Raw genomic sequence first — 16,492 nt, 5'->3', positions numbered from 1 at the left:
CCACAGCGGCCTGCATGGCACCTCTAGCATGTATGCAGTGCTCAGAAATGTTTGTTGATGACTCATTGACCATTGACTGCTTTCCAGAGGGAGAGCAGGAACTGGGAAGAATCACAAAATATTAGAGCTAGAAGTGAATGGCGGACTGAGTAAGTCCTCTCAGAATGCCAGCCCGGTCACTACAGTTGTTACTGACTATCCCACACCACTGGGTTCCAAAGTTAGTAACTGGTTAGGAAGGTGAATGCGGACGGGGCACCTAATCCTGTCAGCTAGGTTGGCTGTTTTCAGCCAGCTCCCAGCACTTCCTTGGGATTCATTATAGGGGAATTACCAACCTCATGCCTGCCTTTTAAGAGCCATTAATTTCCTTAGATCCACAATGATAAAGACTTAATTCAGGCTTAATGAGGCCTCGGTCAGTCCAAAGACAAGTACCCAGTCAAGAAACGCTGAAGGTGAAAACTTGAATCAAGAAGGTGTATGCAGACAGTTACTGGCTAAAAACAGCCCCCCAAATGCAGATTGGTTTCTTCCTTCCCTGGACTGTGCAGGCAGAGCGCAGACCAGGAGCAGCCGGGGTGTTGCTTCATGTTCACAGACACGCGGGCTCACAGGCAAGCTGGTTGTAGCAGCAGGAATTTAATCCCGGGATCAGCACTTTCTCTGGATTGGATTTGAATTTTTATTAATATTATGCTTGGGCCCCGAGAAGATTCATTCAGCCAGGCTGACTTATAACACTAAATGACTAGTTAACCATACATACTAATCACATAAATGTGGTTTATGGAACGATAGAAAATGGTTTATGAAATCATTTTCAAACTATCTTTTCAACAATAATCATACCAGCCCTAGAATACCTTAAGCCAAGCGATATTGGCAAGAATGAACCTAAAACATCTTTAATATTCTGGTGATTATCGTACAAAATTGCCACTGCAATAAAATGACAGGGTCGTTTTAATTTCTCTTCTTCCACTGCATTCCTCTTTTTTTCCCCTTTCACATTAAAATGTACTTCATAACATTTCATCATGGGAGAAGCCTGCGTAAGTTTCCAGTTGCTGTAATTTAGTTAAACCATAAAATTGTTTCCAGATTACCAACCATGAAATGGAAAGACAATCTTATTTATGAATTTATAAATCAGATAATCTCCCGCAAATGAATCCTGAAACCAGAAACACTCTGACGATTAAACAGGAGGGAAAAAGTTTTCTCATTACCATGTGTCAAAAGAATTGTATTTTCGTGAAGAGGTCTTGGCCAAGCTGTTGTACACGTATGTGCAATCCGTATGTGCAGCGCCTGGGGCAGACACTTTTTTCTGGGCAGGGGGAGAGAATTGCTCCCCCTTGACAGTCAAGCTTAAGTACACTGAACTCTTGAGGTTCTAACAGATCATGTCGCTTTCCTGGTGGCCCCACTGGTGACACAGCCTGGAGGAAGCCACCCAAGAAGCATCCATCGCTGTCATCACAGATACAAAAAGAAGCAAATGTGTAGATACCTGGACTGAACGCAGGGCTTTTGCTTGAAAGCATCTGAACCCTCATCCCTGGTAGTTCTGCAGCTACGTTCACATCATCCCTGGGGAGTAAGGAGAACGGGGTGGCGTTTGGAGGTTTTCTTTCTCTGCATCCTAAAACCATTGTCTAGGGGAAGCCAAGTACCTAGTGAGCCTTGAAGGATGCCAAAGACAGATAAGAAGCCCTGTGGATGCCCAGTCTGTGCTGGACCATTCTGCGGTTCTCACCACGGTGATGAATCCATTTAAGATCAATGTCTTGAATTTGGAATGATGCACGTGCTTTGTTTCAGTTTTTAATGCTGCTGCCCTCCTTTGCTAGAGCAGGTAATGAAAGCTGGTGACCAGAGGGGGACCAGAAAGAACACTGACTTTGCCCTGATTAGGACTGTGCCTAGGCCACTGCTGGAATCCATCCTGCCATTTCTCTCCTACCAGACTTTTGCTTAGAACCTATCGCTTACGTTTCTTGATATTATCGTCCCCTGAGTGTAGTTAACCTTCCTGTCCTGCACTCCAGCTTCTCAGAACCCATTCCAAACCAGAGCTGTCTAGACCCTAAGAATGTCCTGCCACTATAAAAGAAAAGAAACCCTTTACGTTTGCCTAGGATTGAGTAAGAGCAGTAAACTAAATACATCTCAAGGGAGCTCTGAAGGACCCCACTCTTAGTGTCATGAGTTTGGCTTCTAACACAACTGTGGGAAGGGGGGGGGCCCTCGACAGCATCCACCAGAACTCAGCAGGTCCCCTCAGATGCCAGCCACTCCCCAGGAACCCATTTGTGTGAGTCCACCTCCTGCGTGGCAGGTGGCGTGATCAGCCACCACCCCATCATTTCTCAGGTGCCGTTGCGACTTGGGTCTGACAAACTTGGGATCTCCAATGGGTGTTTACTAACCTGCTTTCCTGAGTGGAATTTCTTACTAGTTTTTCTCTTGACACACGCTCTGCTTTATGGCCAACAGGATGCCCAGAACACAGGTACGACTGAAAATGCACTATAGCTCAGAGGTTTAGCGTTCACTGCTATGCCTGGAAACCCTTGGAAAGTCACTCTGGATAGATGCAAAGATAGTCTTACTATTTGAGATTTCTTCTTTCCACACTATTAGAACAAAGAGATCATATTATAAATACTTATTCTGCCCCCCCCCAGCCCGGTGGGTTTACAAACTTCCACTCTCCAGACTGTATGACTTCCATCCAGGAGACCCCACATTGTGACAGAACCATCCATGTTAAACTAAAGAAAATGCATAGAATTCTGGAATCAGAAGCTTATCATTTGGAAATTAGTCTGAATGTTTTCTATGGCACTAAAGGTTGTATTCCCAAGGCAAAACTCAAAGCCCAGTAAGTTGTGTATGAACAAAATTACCCTTGAAAATGCTCTTGATCGCCATGAAGTTCAAGATACAGATACAGCATCTCTCATGAAATCCAACATAACCCATAACCCATTATTTTTTTCTAGTGAAAGAACAGGCCACCATGATTTTTTCACGGGGCCCCAGATAAAGTAGTTTGGCTTATATTTAAAAGCCGCAATGTCTGAATTTGCTGACTGTAGCACAGAAAGTGTCACTTGCTCCCACTGCAAGAGGCCAATGGGATAGAGGACACCCCCCCCCCCAGTGATGAGTGGTGTCCCTTCTCTGTCTCAGGCTCAGACTAGACACTTGCTGATGGGATCCGATGGTAATTCAGGTGTCCACACTGTTTTTATTGCCTTGAGCTACCAAGTGAGGATGACTGAATTCACGTGCCACGATGTGTGTCCTGACCTTTGCACTTAGCCGAGGTCAGTCTGTTGTGGTGATTTTATGATGTGTTACAAATAACAGGAATGGTTCCATGACACTGCCATTGACTGAGGCCCGAAAGTGTGAGCCTGTTTCAAAAGCCAGATAAAGCGTGTGTAGCATTAGAGAGCCCTGACCAGAGAGGCGTGGTGTCTGTGTGAGTAATTTAAAACTTGGGAAGAGTTTTCATTCATGGCTTGAAATAACCAAGTTGTTAGGGGCATTTGCTTTTCTGCTTCATCCTGAAAAAGCCCCAGGTTCCCATGACATGGGTTTGAATACCCTTTACCCTCAAGTAAGATTGATTTCAACCCTACTTCTCTGTGCTCTTAAAGAGACATCCACTTGTGTTGCTCTTGGGCGGTCAAACAAGTTTTGCTCCATACATACAACGAACATCTCCATCCTTTACATCAAAATCGGTCAGCAGCCTCCCAGCTGCGGGGGGGGGGGGGTACTGCAGCTCAGAAGTGTTTGCCACGGGGCCCTCGCTGGCCTAGGATCCCGCTGGTGCAGGGGTCAAACAGCAAAAGCAGGGCAGAAAGGCTCAAAAACACAAAGATGCACAAAGAATTACTTCCAAGGGAGAAGCTTTTCTGTTTTCCACGTGGCCTCTGCTGGTCTGTCCAGTGTCTTTAGTGAGATCACCAGGTTAATACTAAACTCTGATCATCAAATCTTGAGCTCAGCATGGATTTGAAGCCTCTGTAGCTTCCCCAAGCCAAGTTGGGGTGAACTTTGGTGGCCTCCTAGGTGGAACCCTTTATAACCCTCAGATGATCGTTCACCTAGACAGACCAGTCTGAAAGTCAACAGAGCTTTAACAAACAATTCTCTTGTTTTACAGAGAGAGGATGCAAGCCATGGAGAAACAGATTGCCAGTTTAACTGGCCTTGTTCAGTCTGCGCTTTTTAAAGGGCCCCTTACAAGTAATAGCAAAGATGCGTCTAGGTAAAAAAAGAAGAAAGCAAACCGATTCAAAATAATTCAATCTGTTTCTCTTTAATTATTAAGATAATTCATTCATTCAAATCGTTTTCTCGTAATCATTTCAAGGCTGAAAATATCCACATCTCTATGAATCATGGTTTGTTTGTCTGTCTGTCTGTTTCTGGTAATTCTTGGTCGAAGGTAACACTTTGGCCCAAGAAGGGTAAATGGGCTTCCCAGTGCATGTGGCTTCGTGGACCACTGCGCAGTGGCTGCACCCTCCATCCACGCATCTCCACATCCTCCATCATCTGAAAGTTACGAGTGCGCCTCAGCTGTATTCCACCAGCGGTGTCAGATGCACACCTGGGAAGCCTCTTCCATCCTGGCCAATAGTGGTGCTGATGCTGAAATACCTTCATTGCTTAATCCCATCACTAGCTGCTGCTGATCGCTTAGAATAGTGGGTGGAAAGGGGGAAAAGGCATTTCAGAGACGGGAGAGCTGACTCTCTCTTTCTTTTATTCAGCGAGAAAATGATGAAAACTGCAGCCAGTAAGAACCACACAGATGGTGCAGGTAAGTGTTCTTCGGAGCAGCGGGAGGCCAGGAGGCTGCCTTTGACGCACCCGGCTTGCTTCCAGACCTATTAATCTCTCCCTAAGTCATCTGGGATAACTCACCACTCCACCACGCCTTCCCCACGTTATGCTGTGCAATTCCAGATGAGTCATTAATTCAGGGGGCCTGATCCCCTTCAGTCCTCTCCCTTTAGTCTTCATTGGTTTATTCACTTATTCATTTATTCATTTATGAAGCCATAAATCCAACAAATACCTGGTCTCGGGCAAGAACAGTGGGCATCACTCAGACAGGGCTGCCTACCTCCTAATCGCATGCAGAAGATGGATCTGGGACGGGTAATTGTGCATGTGTGTTGAGTGTTCAGAAAAAGTGCAGGATGCATATTTAACCAACAGGTCTAGCCTCCACCAAGGGCATTTCCCTGAGGAAGTAACACAAACGGAGGCCAAAAGGATGGGGTGTGGGGAGAAGCCATCCAGGTAGGGAGCAGAGCCAGTGCAGATGCCCTGGTGAGGAATTTAGTTATTATTCTGAGTGCAGAGGGAAGCCGTTGGAAGGTTCTACACTGAGGGCCTCAGCCCAGCCACAGTATGTGACTGGTTGAGAAGGGGCAAGAGCTGATAGGGGGCCATCAGGGGTCCAGGCAGGAACAGGTGTCCTTGAACCTGGGCCTCCTTTTAGATGCCAGCACCTCCTCCCCCAACCAGGAAGCCTCAGTTATATTTCCTGTGGACTTTCCTGGTATCCAGGTTTCTTGGATGTAGATCTTACCCTGCAGGCTCAAGGTGGGCCTCTGTCAAGAATATGAAGTCTTCCTTTCCATTGGGTTAGAAGTAGAAATCGTTACCAGGGACGTGTTTGGCTACGGAATTACTTAGGAAGCACATGGCAAGTTGGGTGAAACCCCTCATTTGGGGAAGCCACAGAGTGTGGTGCCACGTGGTGGAGAGAACAGAACTGAGGACTTAAGTTGAGACATCTGTTTGTTGGTGCTGGTTCTGCACGAAGTTGAGGTGCTTCAGCTGTAAAGCCAGCAGGGCTGGTCTTCCAGCCTGCCCAGTCCTCCTGGAATTTGTTGGTTTACTTAGAAATCATTCAGTGACCTTGGCTGCGGCCAGAGAATTATTTCATGGAAATTGCTGAACCTGTCTTCAGAGGAGTTGCCAGTTTGCTTTGGAGATATGTATTCATTTATTTTCTGATCTGTTATGAACTCACGGGGGGAAAGGGGCCTTTACTGAACTCATAGAAACAAAGTGGAATGGTTTTGCCAGGGCCTGGGGGTGGAGGACATGGGCGATGTTGGCCGAAAAGCACAAACTTCCAGTTAGAAGGTGAATAAGTTCTGGGGACCAGAATGTACTGATTATAGATAACAATATTGCACTATATACTTGAAAGCTGCCAGTAGAGAATAGATCTTAAATATTCTCACCACAGGAAAGAAATGGAAATTATGTGACGGGATGGGATGGGCGCATTAGGAAGGTAGTAATGCAACATGTAAATGTATCAAATCAACACACTGTGCACTTTGAAGTTACACTTTACACAGTGTTATATGTCAATTATATCTAATACAGATAAACAACAAGTTTATACTGTGCAGCACAGGGAACTATATCCAGTATCTTGTAGTCACCTATGGTGAAAAAGAATATGAAAACAAATATATGTATGTTCATGTATGACTGAAGCATTATGCTGTACACCAGAAACTGACACAACATTGAAAACTGACTGTATTTCAATAAAAAAATATATATATATAAAATATATCATGGGCCAGCAAAAAAAAAATTATATCTAATGAAGTTGGGGGGGGAAATGAAGCTACCAAACACTAAAGCATTCCTCTGGATTCTATTCTAGAAATAATAATAATTATTATTATCATTATTATTAATTATTATTATTAATGTAATTACCATTATTATTATTTCAGGAAGCATTTAGAGAGTGTTTCCTAAGTGCCAGGCACTGTTCTGAGTGCTTTTTCACGCATGGACTCGTTAACTCCTGACGCAGCCTCATGGGATGGGTACTCTCATTATTCCCATGTTCCAGATGTGGAAACTGAACACACATCCATACACATGTGACACCATCAACGTGCTCCATCAACCTGTCATTGTATCTCATCTTTTCGTGTTAAGGAGTCCCAGCTCCTTTAAAGAAACGTAGGTTGTTTCATTTCTCTGTTTTGAACAACTTTGCAAGTATCCTTTTTGAAGCATGGGGGAAGGAGCAGGCGTAATATCTTTGGGATGCATTGCCCCAGGTGGAATCAGTAAGTCCAAAGGGACGAAAAGCTGAGTAGCACTGGCGACACATTGCCAGTTTTCACTTCGGAAAGGCTGAGCCAATTTGCAGTGCCACCGGCAACATGCACGTGTGTTTGCTCCCCTGCGTCTCTGCTGGGTTTGGTCTTTCTCATACTAATGTGTCAGGGCTACATGTGGTCCACAGGGCTTTCGTTGCCATAGCAGCCTTGTACAGTGTGCAAAATATATTAATTCTTCCAGAATCTTAGGAAGTGAGCGACAAGAACTATTACTGCTGTTCTGTAGACAAGGATGCAGAATTATGTCAAGGCGCTCATTTGGCCAAGGGTACGTGAGAAAGGGAAACCCAGCCTTCCTTTTCCTTTTGGAATATTTGGCTTACCGTGGATATAAGAGAACAGAAGGAGCCTCCCATTTCCAAGGCGTACCATGTGTTTTAGTGTATTATGCCATTTAATCACATAACCCAAGGAAGATGTTAGCCACAGAGCTGGTAGGTTTCACAGCCAGTCTAGCCAGCCCCCAAACCCATGTTATTTCAATCGCAAAAGGACATATTAAATTCCCATCAAATTTGTATGTAGTAAGACTACATCAAGGTGTACCCCGACTGAAGTAAATTACCTATGAGCAGACCTGGCAGGAGGAAGAACAGGCCATGAGGTGCACAGAAGGGGTGTTACGGGGACCACTGCACCAAATAGGACAAGCTGGTGCAGTGTCGTCTTTGTTGAAGTACTTTAAGGAAATGACGTTGTGTGATGTGAGTGTGTGCACGCATGCGTGCATATTAAAGGAAAACTTTCGGTTTATTGTTCTCCCCTGAGAACACTTGATCCGAGGTGCTGTGTTAACTCAGACATGCTGCTGTTATCGGAAACGTCTCTGCACATCCTTTCCCTGAGGACCTTCACAGTTGGAGAACACTCTTTGGGGACAATTGCAGGGATGCCAAATCCTGCTCTTCTGAGGGTGATTTTGATTCTGGTGGAAGGGAGTGGTAATGGCCCAAAGTTGGTCAGAGGCACAACTGGTGATGACAGGAGTGGCCAGTTGGGCTTACAAAGATAACTGAAGGCTCCCTGTCTGTCCGCTGGGGCTTGCTCTCCAAGGGGGCCATGATTGCTGGGAGACCGGTTCTGTGGGGATGGGCACCCAAGGAGGAGGAATCTAGGGTTTCATCAGCTCTCTGTTGGCATTGCTGGGACCAAGCAAGTAAGCAGAGAATTTGGGGGCAGTCCTCGCTCACTGGCACAGCCCCCCATAGCCACAGCAGCTGCTCAGCCAGGCCTGCAAGGCTGTGTGTTCTGGGAAAGGAAAGAAGGAAGAGGGGCCGCTACTTTGTAATAACTCCAGGTGCACAAAGCAACAAAAGGGTTCTGTCCTGCTAGGTCAGCCTGGACTCTTGCAAACCTTCCACTTTGTATCTTATAGGAAAGAGCTGAAACAGGACTTCCGATGTGTGTGTATGTGTATACGTGTGTGTTTGTGTGTATGGATGTGTGTAAATGTGTGTTTGTGTATGTGTATATGTGGGTATGTGTTGCAGATTTCTTTGTCTACTCCTCTGCTTGCAACCTGCTCCTTAAAATTGTGTTGCCCTAAAAAGGAGAGAGCATTTCCTTTTGATTCCCTCCCCCTGCTGATCCTGTGACTGCTACTCGGGACCCTTTTGGGGGCATTTTTAAAGCAAACTTGCTCAGATCAGGCCCTGCCCAGATGGATTTGGGAAATACATGAGGATTGTTCAAGTTGGACTCAGGAAGCAAAGTTTATGGCAGCAACAAAACTTTGGGAAGAGTTTAGAAAGAGTTTCATTCTGCTGCCTTTTTTGATTCTTCTCCTAAAGAATATTCACTTCATGCATGATTTTTTTCACCCAAAGAGGTGTGCAGAGGTCTGGAAACCTGAAGGGATTCAGGAGAGTACCCAGTTGTTACTAGTTTCCACTTGGTGCTCAGCCAGATCTCTGCCCAGAACTAAAGGTGCATGTTCTTGGCGTACATCTGCCTGCTGGGAGCAGTCACATTTGCACCCTGGGGCCCAGAGTTTTAAAATTCTTTTTTCTATTGTAAAATTATATTACTATACAGATTCACAAGTACAAAAAGTAGTAATATAAAAACATAAAACTCACAGAACACCACCAGGTAGAGGTACTGTTAACACTTTGTCATATATACATTTATCTTTTCTCTATGCAAATCTGTGTGTTTATTAAAGAACCTGCATGGATGGATAGACAGACAGACAGACAGCTTCCTTAATATGACGTCATGCTGTACATCCTGCTCTGTGATCTGCCTTCCTATAGCACCAGACTTCTAGAACATGACATTTACAGACTGCATATTATAACATTGCATCACCGTTCCATAATTTATTTAAACCCATTTCCTTCTTTTGGCCCTTTAGAGAAAACTAACATCATTTAAAAAAAATTTTTTTTCACAGTGAAGGAAAGGCATTTTCAGGGTTATCAGTCATCTTTGCTGGGATGGGGCTCACAGCTTCGACTTTCCTTTCTGCCATTCTCAGGGCTGCTCTTTTCTCATAGGAACGCCCCAAGTTCCCGGCGGGAAGACTCTCAGCGCCCTGGAGTCCTCGGGGACACCCAGCCAGCTCCCGCCTGCCAGCGCCTCTGCCGTCCATCTGAGCCTGCTGGACATGAGGCGGAGTGTGGCCGAACTCAGGCTCCAGCTCCAGCAGATGCGACAGCTCCAGGTACAGGCCCTGTCCCCTGTGGACAGCGTCCTCTGACTTAGCTGCCCAAAGTCAGCTTTCTCCTCCTCCCATCCGCCTCCTCCCGCATCCCTAGCCCCACAGAATCTTCCCGGGCTTCATCCACCGTCCTTTCACTGGGATAACTGAGGACCAGGATGCAGGCACCATGATGTCCTGGTTTCCTCTCTTGCACACACTCTTTCTCTAGAGCCTTCTGCTGCAATGATAATTTATCTATACCCTCTTCTTTAAGCTGTGCGCACTTTTGCACATGAAAAAACCATTAAGCGTCTGGGTTTTGGAGGAGAGCTAAAGGAGAGGAGCCCCGTGGAGCACTCGAACAGCCAGTTATGACTTCCTGCTTAATGGTGCTTGGCTCTTTGCTTTTCCTCAGTGAGCATGTGCAAAGGTGCTGTAGGCAGCAAAGGGTTTTTTGGGGGGTTTTTTTGGTTTTTTGCAAGGAACCATGATGCATTTAGAAGTAGGAGTTTGGCTCAGAGGATGAATTCAGAAGGAAAAGAAGCCATCATGGCTGATTTGAGAAAAACATCTGCATTTTATTTGGATGGTGTGTGTGTGTTTCACAATATTCTCCTTACCTTTTTCCCGTTGTTGAGGAATATGTGAACTACACGGCAATCAGAGGGCAGGGGAAAGTGAGCCTTCATGTCACAAATCCTGGTGAACAAATCCCATAAATCTGACGAGGCGGGATAACGTGTGTCCCAGTTCAGCGCAATAAGGAACTGGGGGAGTGTATCTCTTCATGAGATTGTATGTCTGTTTCTTCGTGAATCAGCCTCACGCCTCCCTGCCTTTGGTGGCAGGTTAGTCATTAAGGATGTAGTGCTGGCTTGTACTGTGCCCAGGCATCCTCCTTGACTTGGAGATGCTCATAGTCCAGATGTTGGTAAAAGGCAGACCCACCCAGGAGCCCAGAGCAGCCACACAGGTGCCCAGAGCAGCCACACAGGTGTGGCATCCTCAGTGGGATGCAGGCTCTGGTGCCCGTGAGTCCATTGAGGAAATGGCTTCAAACCGCAGCTGCTTTCCCCCTTCAATTCACTGAGACATGTGCCCTGAATTTTTCACCGCCTAATTAAAGCTAAGAAGGTGAATTCCTCTTGCCCTGTACCTACAGCAGGGAGGGGAGCCTGAGAGCTGGCCCTGAGGCCCCATCGCAGATCACACTGCCCAGATCTCCAAAAGCTACTGTCAGGCAACGTCCCACACTCCTCGGACATCTCATGCAAATTCACTTAAATCCTCTTCTGAACCATGTCACCCAGGAAGTGCCCCCTCCTGTATAATTGCTTCTCCTTGTTTTGCAATTTGAAAGACACTTTGCAGTGAAATAGTGTACAGGTTGGGCCGAGGGTGTGTGCAGAGTGACCAAGTCCAATGCCCACAGTGTCCAGGCGGTAACTTAACGAGTGAGTGGATGAGGGACAATGGTGAGTTGGCTCCTCTAAAGAGCTCCAGGTAGCTCTTAATCAGGTGGAAGAGGCCAGTGTTTCTAGGTGTTTGAATATTTCAGGAGAATCTGGAAATAGATGTGTCATATGAAGTATCTGTAGTCATTCTAAAAATATTGAAAAGTAATTTAAAAATCAGTAATTTCATACTCTGCAGGCCAGAGAGGGTCTTTGGGCTCCCAGCTTCTTACCTGGGGATTTTGGAGGTTAAACCCCCATCTCACGCCACTCCTGCCTTTTAGTGCCACCTGCTGGCCATTTGGAAATTGTGCGCTCCTAGGTGGGCGCACAAATCTTTCTGAAAGTGTCGTTTATATAGGAGTACCTACTGCTTTCAAAAGCGAGCATTTGTTGGTGTGGGGGTGGAGATGGAATGGCTGTAAATACCACACCTCCCCTGAAGTGTGGTGAATTTGGTACCCAGGCGGCGATGTGTGGGCTGTGGCATCACCCTGCCCGGGGCTGGCCGGGAGGGAGGGGTCTCCCACAACTTGCCACTCCTTGTAACCCTTGAACTGAGGAGGCTCAGCTGCAGAATCACAGCTTCTCAAACAAAGCGGCTCTCCAGTCCAGTGTGGGACACTCCCTTAACCACACAAGTTCCTTTATTGCCCTGAAGCTGGTCAGCTTTCCGGGTTTTTGGAGGAAAGAACAGAGCAGGTGTGCTCTTGAGCTCAGGCTTTGGTGCAGGTCTCAAGCGCAGACGTGCGGGGAAAGGGGGTGCTTTGTTTCCTAGCCTGGCTGCTCTTGTTTCTGCCCCAGTCTCTGTATCCTCTGTACCCCAGCCTGCTTTCAGGGGGAGTCTACTTAAGACAAAACCAGTTTGGAATAATGAAGCCGTCTCAGCACATGCATTATACACCAGAAGTGAAATGCAACCCCAAAGTAATTGTAAGCCCAATGGCAGAGCTACCATCAGAGACCTACGGAACTCCGGGAGAGTCTCAAAAGAACCAAAATTGAAGTAGAAATTCAGATGTTCTTTGAACTGTGTTACAAAATAGTGAAAACGAATGAGTCGAGTCTTTCTGTGCTTGGCAGCCGGCTCCAGTAATTAGATAATTAAATCAACGGGAAAATCCTAGACTGTAAAGCACACCCTATTTGAGCATTTCATGTGCAGGATTGATGGATTATTCTCAGAAGTAGAAATTTGATGCAGACACAGTGGGGTGGGTGGATTTAAATAGGGGAGAAAATGTGGAGGGAGATGAAGGACAGCCTGAGAAGATGATCAAGGTTATTAAACTTCCCTGCTCTCCGGTCTCCCATGCAGTGTTACCCTAAGGGACCCATTCTTAACCCCGGGAGAATCACCTGAGGCCCCTCATAGAAATAGTGATATCTGAACACCACCGCCAGAGTCTGACTTTGTTGGTGTGAATCAAGAGCCAGGCACTAGTGGTTCTAGAATGTTCCAGGGTGAGAACTGCTGTTCTCAGATACTGTGAACACTCAGTCCATAGTCCAAGAGATGCCTCTTGGAAATTGAGCTCTCAGTCAGCTATTAGAAGGAGAGAAGCAGAAACACCCTGTAAGCATGAAAAACACACTTAGTGACTTCAAAGCCCAGACGCTAAATATGTGCCTCATTCCCAGTGGCTAATCAGACGTGTTCTCTGCTTAGTCATAACTGACACCAGAGCCATATGGACCCTTTATTTTGTTATGTTCCCGCCCCCAGGTAAGAACTGCACCACAGTTAGCTGGCAGCAATGGAAAAAGAGACAGGTGAAGGTCTTACATCTAACAAATGGACCCTTCAAAAGATGATCGTCTTTGTCTATTACCTTTCTAATATGATTTAGGGAAGGAAAAAAAAAGTGATGAGCTACATCTTTTTTTTTTTTCCCAAAATGCCACAATACTTGGATTTTACCAGGGTCACTGAGTATCCACCAAAGTGGCTGCAGTTCTGTCCCTCTCTGTGGGTTGAGGGGAGAGAGAACTTTCTGGAAGAGATGGTTCAAGTTCCGTGGGGGCCAGATGAGACTTGGCATGAAGAGAGAACAGCTAGGTCCTACATCTCTAGTTCCCACAGTTTTTTTCTTGGTCCTTTATCTCCTTCTGCTTCCTGATAAATTAAAAGTTGGATTATTTCTGAACTTAGTGTTCCATTTTTAAGACTACTGAGAATCTACTGTGTCTTCCCAAGAGAGGGAGGAGGTAAAACAGCAACATAAAATAGAAACATAGCAGTACACAGAGCCTTAGTATTTGAAATGATATAATTCAGTACCGTTGTCTTAAGGTGTCTTTTTATAAGCTAGTGCCTCACAGAAATGCACCAGAGTCTCATTTATCTTCTGACATTAAAAATAACGGTCATGGGAAAGTGTATCCCTGAGAAAAGCATGCAAGAGGAGTGTTTTCCCCTAGCAGGCAGGAATGATAAATGGAACTAGCACAGGACTTGACAATCAGGCTGCCAGACAATGTACCAAGCCCTCAACAGACCTGCACACAGGGGCTGTCTAAGATGGGGTAACACCTCCCAGATAACATGTGGTTGTGAACAGGCATCTTATTCCTTGTTCCCCCAGCCTGGGGAGTTAACCCAAGTGGTCAGGAGTCATTCTGGGGTTGGGCTGTCATCGTGAAACTTCCTGATTTGTGGCACCACCGCTGTTCACTGTCACTGCTGAACAGCAAAATCAGTTCAATTAAACTGGCAAGACTGATAGACGTTACCTAAGAAATCAAGATGAGTATGTGAGGGACATGTCCATTTTGAGGTGGGTGGAATTAGGTTTAGGCCGTTTACTATCTTCTCAGTGAAGCTGATATGGATAACTTATTTGGTCCAATTCAGCTTTTAATAGCCAAGAACGTTATTTCTGTTAGAATATTTTTATAAAAACGTCAAGGCATGGCATTTACAATAAACTTAGTTTCCAGAGGAGAAGGGATCAATGCCACCGTACTTGCCTTCCTACCACTGACAGCTAGAACACTGCAAAATAAATAAATGTATGAAACAACTCTATTCAGATATTGGACAACAGACAGCACAGGAGTGTGATCCTTAGAAGAATGGAAAGAAAGGAGGTGACACATATAAATGCCTCAGCTTTCTGTCTGGGGACAGTTTTTAGATCGTGATGCAGAGAGGCATAACCCAAACAGAGCACTGACCATCCGACTGAGTTGAGGATAAAGAGTTGAAGAAGCTAGAATTTTTGGAGTGAGTACCGAGTAAGAGGCAGCTCTGTGGAGAAAGAATGATGTAAATCTGTGGATCTCTTGTCGACTAATAAGCCAGGCATGTGTACTGTGAAAGACCACTAAGCCAGGCACAAAGTGGGAGGCTGCAAGCTAAGAAATTCCCAGAACTCACACCGGGCAGGGAGATATTTTTGTCTTGACCAGCAAGAGTAAAGAGGTTTTATTGATTCCCCGGGGCATTCAGTGGTGATCAGAGAAGGGCTATGCTTTAGTCTTAGGACTAAACTAGCCTTAGAGTAAAGGCTGTTCACTCTGAAAGCTTAAACACAAGCTTCCAAAAAAATAAAAATGATCCACAAGGAACTGAACTGTCTGCCAAAGCCAGTCCAAAATCTGTAAAGGAAAAAAAACAAAATCCAGTATTCCATGTCCAGCATCCAGTCAAAAGTTACTAGACATGTGACGATGCTGAAGAATGTGACCCATAACCTTAAGAAAAATCTGTCATTGGAAACCAATCAGAAATGACAGAGATCATGGGATCACCAGCAAGAGCTTTTTTAACAGCTACGATAATTCTCAAGGATTCAAAGAGAAACATGAACACAATGAGACCGAAAATAGGAGATATTAAAAGTATCTAAGTGGAGCTTTCAAGAGCTGAAAAACACAATATCTGAACAAACTTAATGGAATGCTAGTCACAGCTGAAACAAAATATCAGTCAGCTTGAAAACATAGCATTCCAGGTATCCAAACTGAAGGATAGAGAAGAAAAAGGCTGTTCAGAAAATGAACTGAAACTTAATGATTTTTGGAACAATATTAGGTGGTCAAAAGGGGAAGAGAAAATTACTAGAAGAAATAATGGCTGAAATTTTTCCAAGTTTGATGAAAGCTCTATATCCACAGACCAAAAAAAGTCAGTAAACTCCTAGGATAAGCAGTAATGGAACCACACTAAAGCATATTGTAATCAACGTGCTAAAAACCAAGGAGAAAGAGATACATCTTACAAGCAGCTAGAGGGAAGTGGGGGGACACATTACATACAAAGAACCATAGATAAGAACACTGAAAAACAAAACAAAAAAATTCACTCTAACTTCTCCTCAGAGACCAGACAGAAGTTAAGTAAAAAAATAATGGAATGACAGCTTTAAACCACTGAAATTAAAAAGCTCCTTCAGAAAATAGAGGACACTTCTCAACTCATTTTATGAAGGCAGCATTACACTAAAAGCAAAACCAGTCAAAGGTATTAAAAGAAAGCCACAGACCAATATGCCTCATGAAAATATATGCAAGAAAACTTTAATAAAATATTAGCAATTGAATCCAGCAGTTTTTAAAAAGGATCATACGTTATCCTGGATTTTATCCCAGAAGTCCAAGACTGTTTTAGTATGAAAAAAAAAAAAGAATCAATGTATTTGAACTTTCAGCAGAATAAAGGAGAAAAATCATATTTCAATAAATGCAGAAAAAAGTGACAAAATTCAATACCAATGATAAAAAACACTCAGTGCTCTTGTAATAGAAGGAAATGCCCTTAATCTGATAAAGGGTGTTGGAAAATTCTACAGAAAACATTATAGTTAATGGTAAAACACGACCATACTCCCTACAAAGTCAGGACCAAGGCCAAAGAAGCCGCCTGTCACTTCTGCTTAACTCTGCACTGAATGTCCCTGCAAGCGCAGGAAGGCTAGAAAAGGCATATGGATGGGAAAGTTAAAAGTGTAATTGGCATTACTCACAAGTGACTTTGCAGTCATGATTGTGTACCTATCAAACCAAAAACATGCTCTCAGAAATAAATGAATGTGAGCAAGATCACCAGAATCAAATCTACATGTATGGGATTTAGAATACCCCTCCGTGTGAGAAAGAATGAACTGCTGAAACTCTCATCAGCGTGGCTGGGTCTCAAAAATAATAGATACGGAAGGAAAGAAGCCAGACACACAAAATTTCACTTTGCACAA

At 44.7% G+C, this 16,492-nt stretch overlaps 1 protein-coding gene across 18 annotated transcripts in view; it reads left to right on the top strand.

The window, feature by feature from the left end:
- Positions 1 to 16,492, top strand: part of KIAA1217 (KIAA1217 ortholog) — a 669,685-nt gene that overhangs the window by 623,536 nt on the left and 29,657 nt on the right. For 13 of the 18 annotated variants that reach the window (XM_072955360.1, XM_072955357.1, XM_072955359.1 and 10 more), the window contains 3 exons: positions 4,187 to 4,291; positions 4,800 to 4,849; positions 9,698 to 9,864. In XM_072955360.1, coding sequence (XP_072811461.1) covers positions 4,187 to 4,291; positions 4,800 to 4,849; positions 9,698 to 9,864 — 322 coding nt within the window. The remainder of the gene's footprint in view (positions 1 to 4,186; positions 4,292 to 4,799; positions 4,850 to 9,697; positions 9,865 to 16,492) is intronic. The other 5 variants (XM_015243246.2, XM_015243256.2, XM_015243245.2 and 2 more) reach the window with 1 other exon arrangement.

The sequence above is a fragment of the Vicugna pacos genome, chromosome 35 (genome assembly GCF_048564905.1).
Source record: "Vicugna pacos chromosome 35, VicPac4, whole genome shotgun sequence".
In the NCBI taxonomy this organism is placed as follows: Eukaryota; Metazoa; Chordata; class Mammalia; order Artiodactyla; family Camelidae; genus Vicugna; species Vicugna pacos.
The sequence above is the reverse complement of the archived record's forward strand: the minus strand, read 5'-3'. Positions and strand labels throughout refer to the sequence as shown.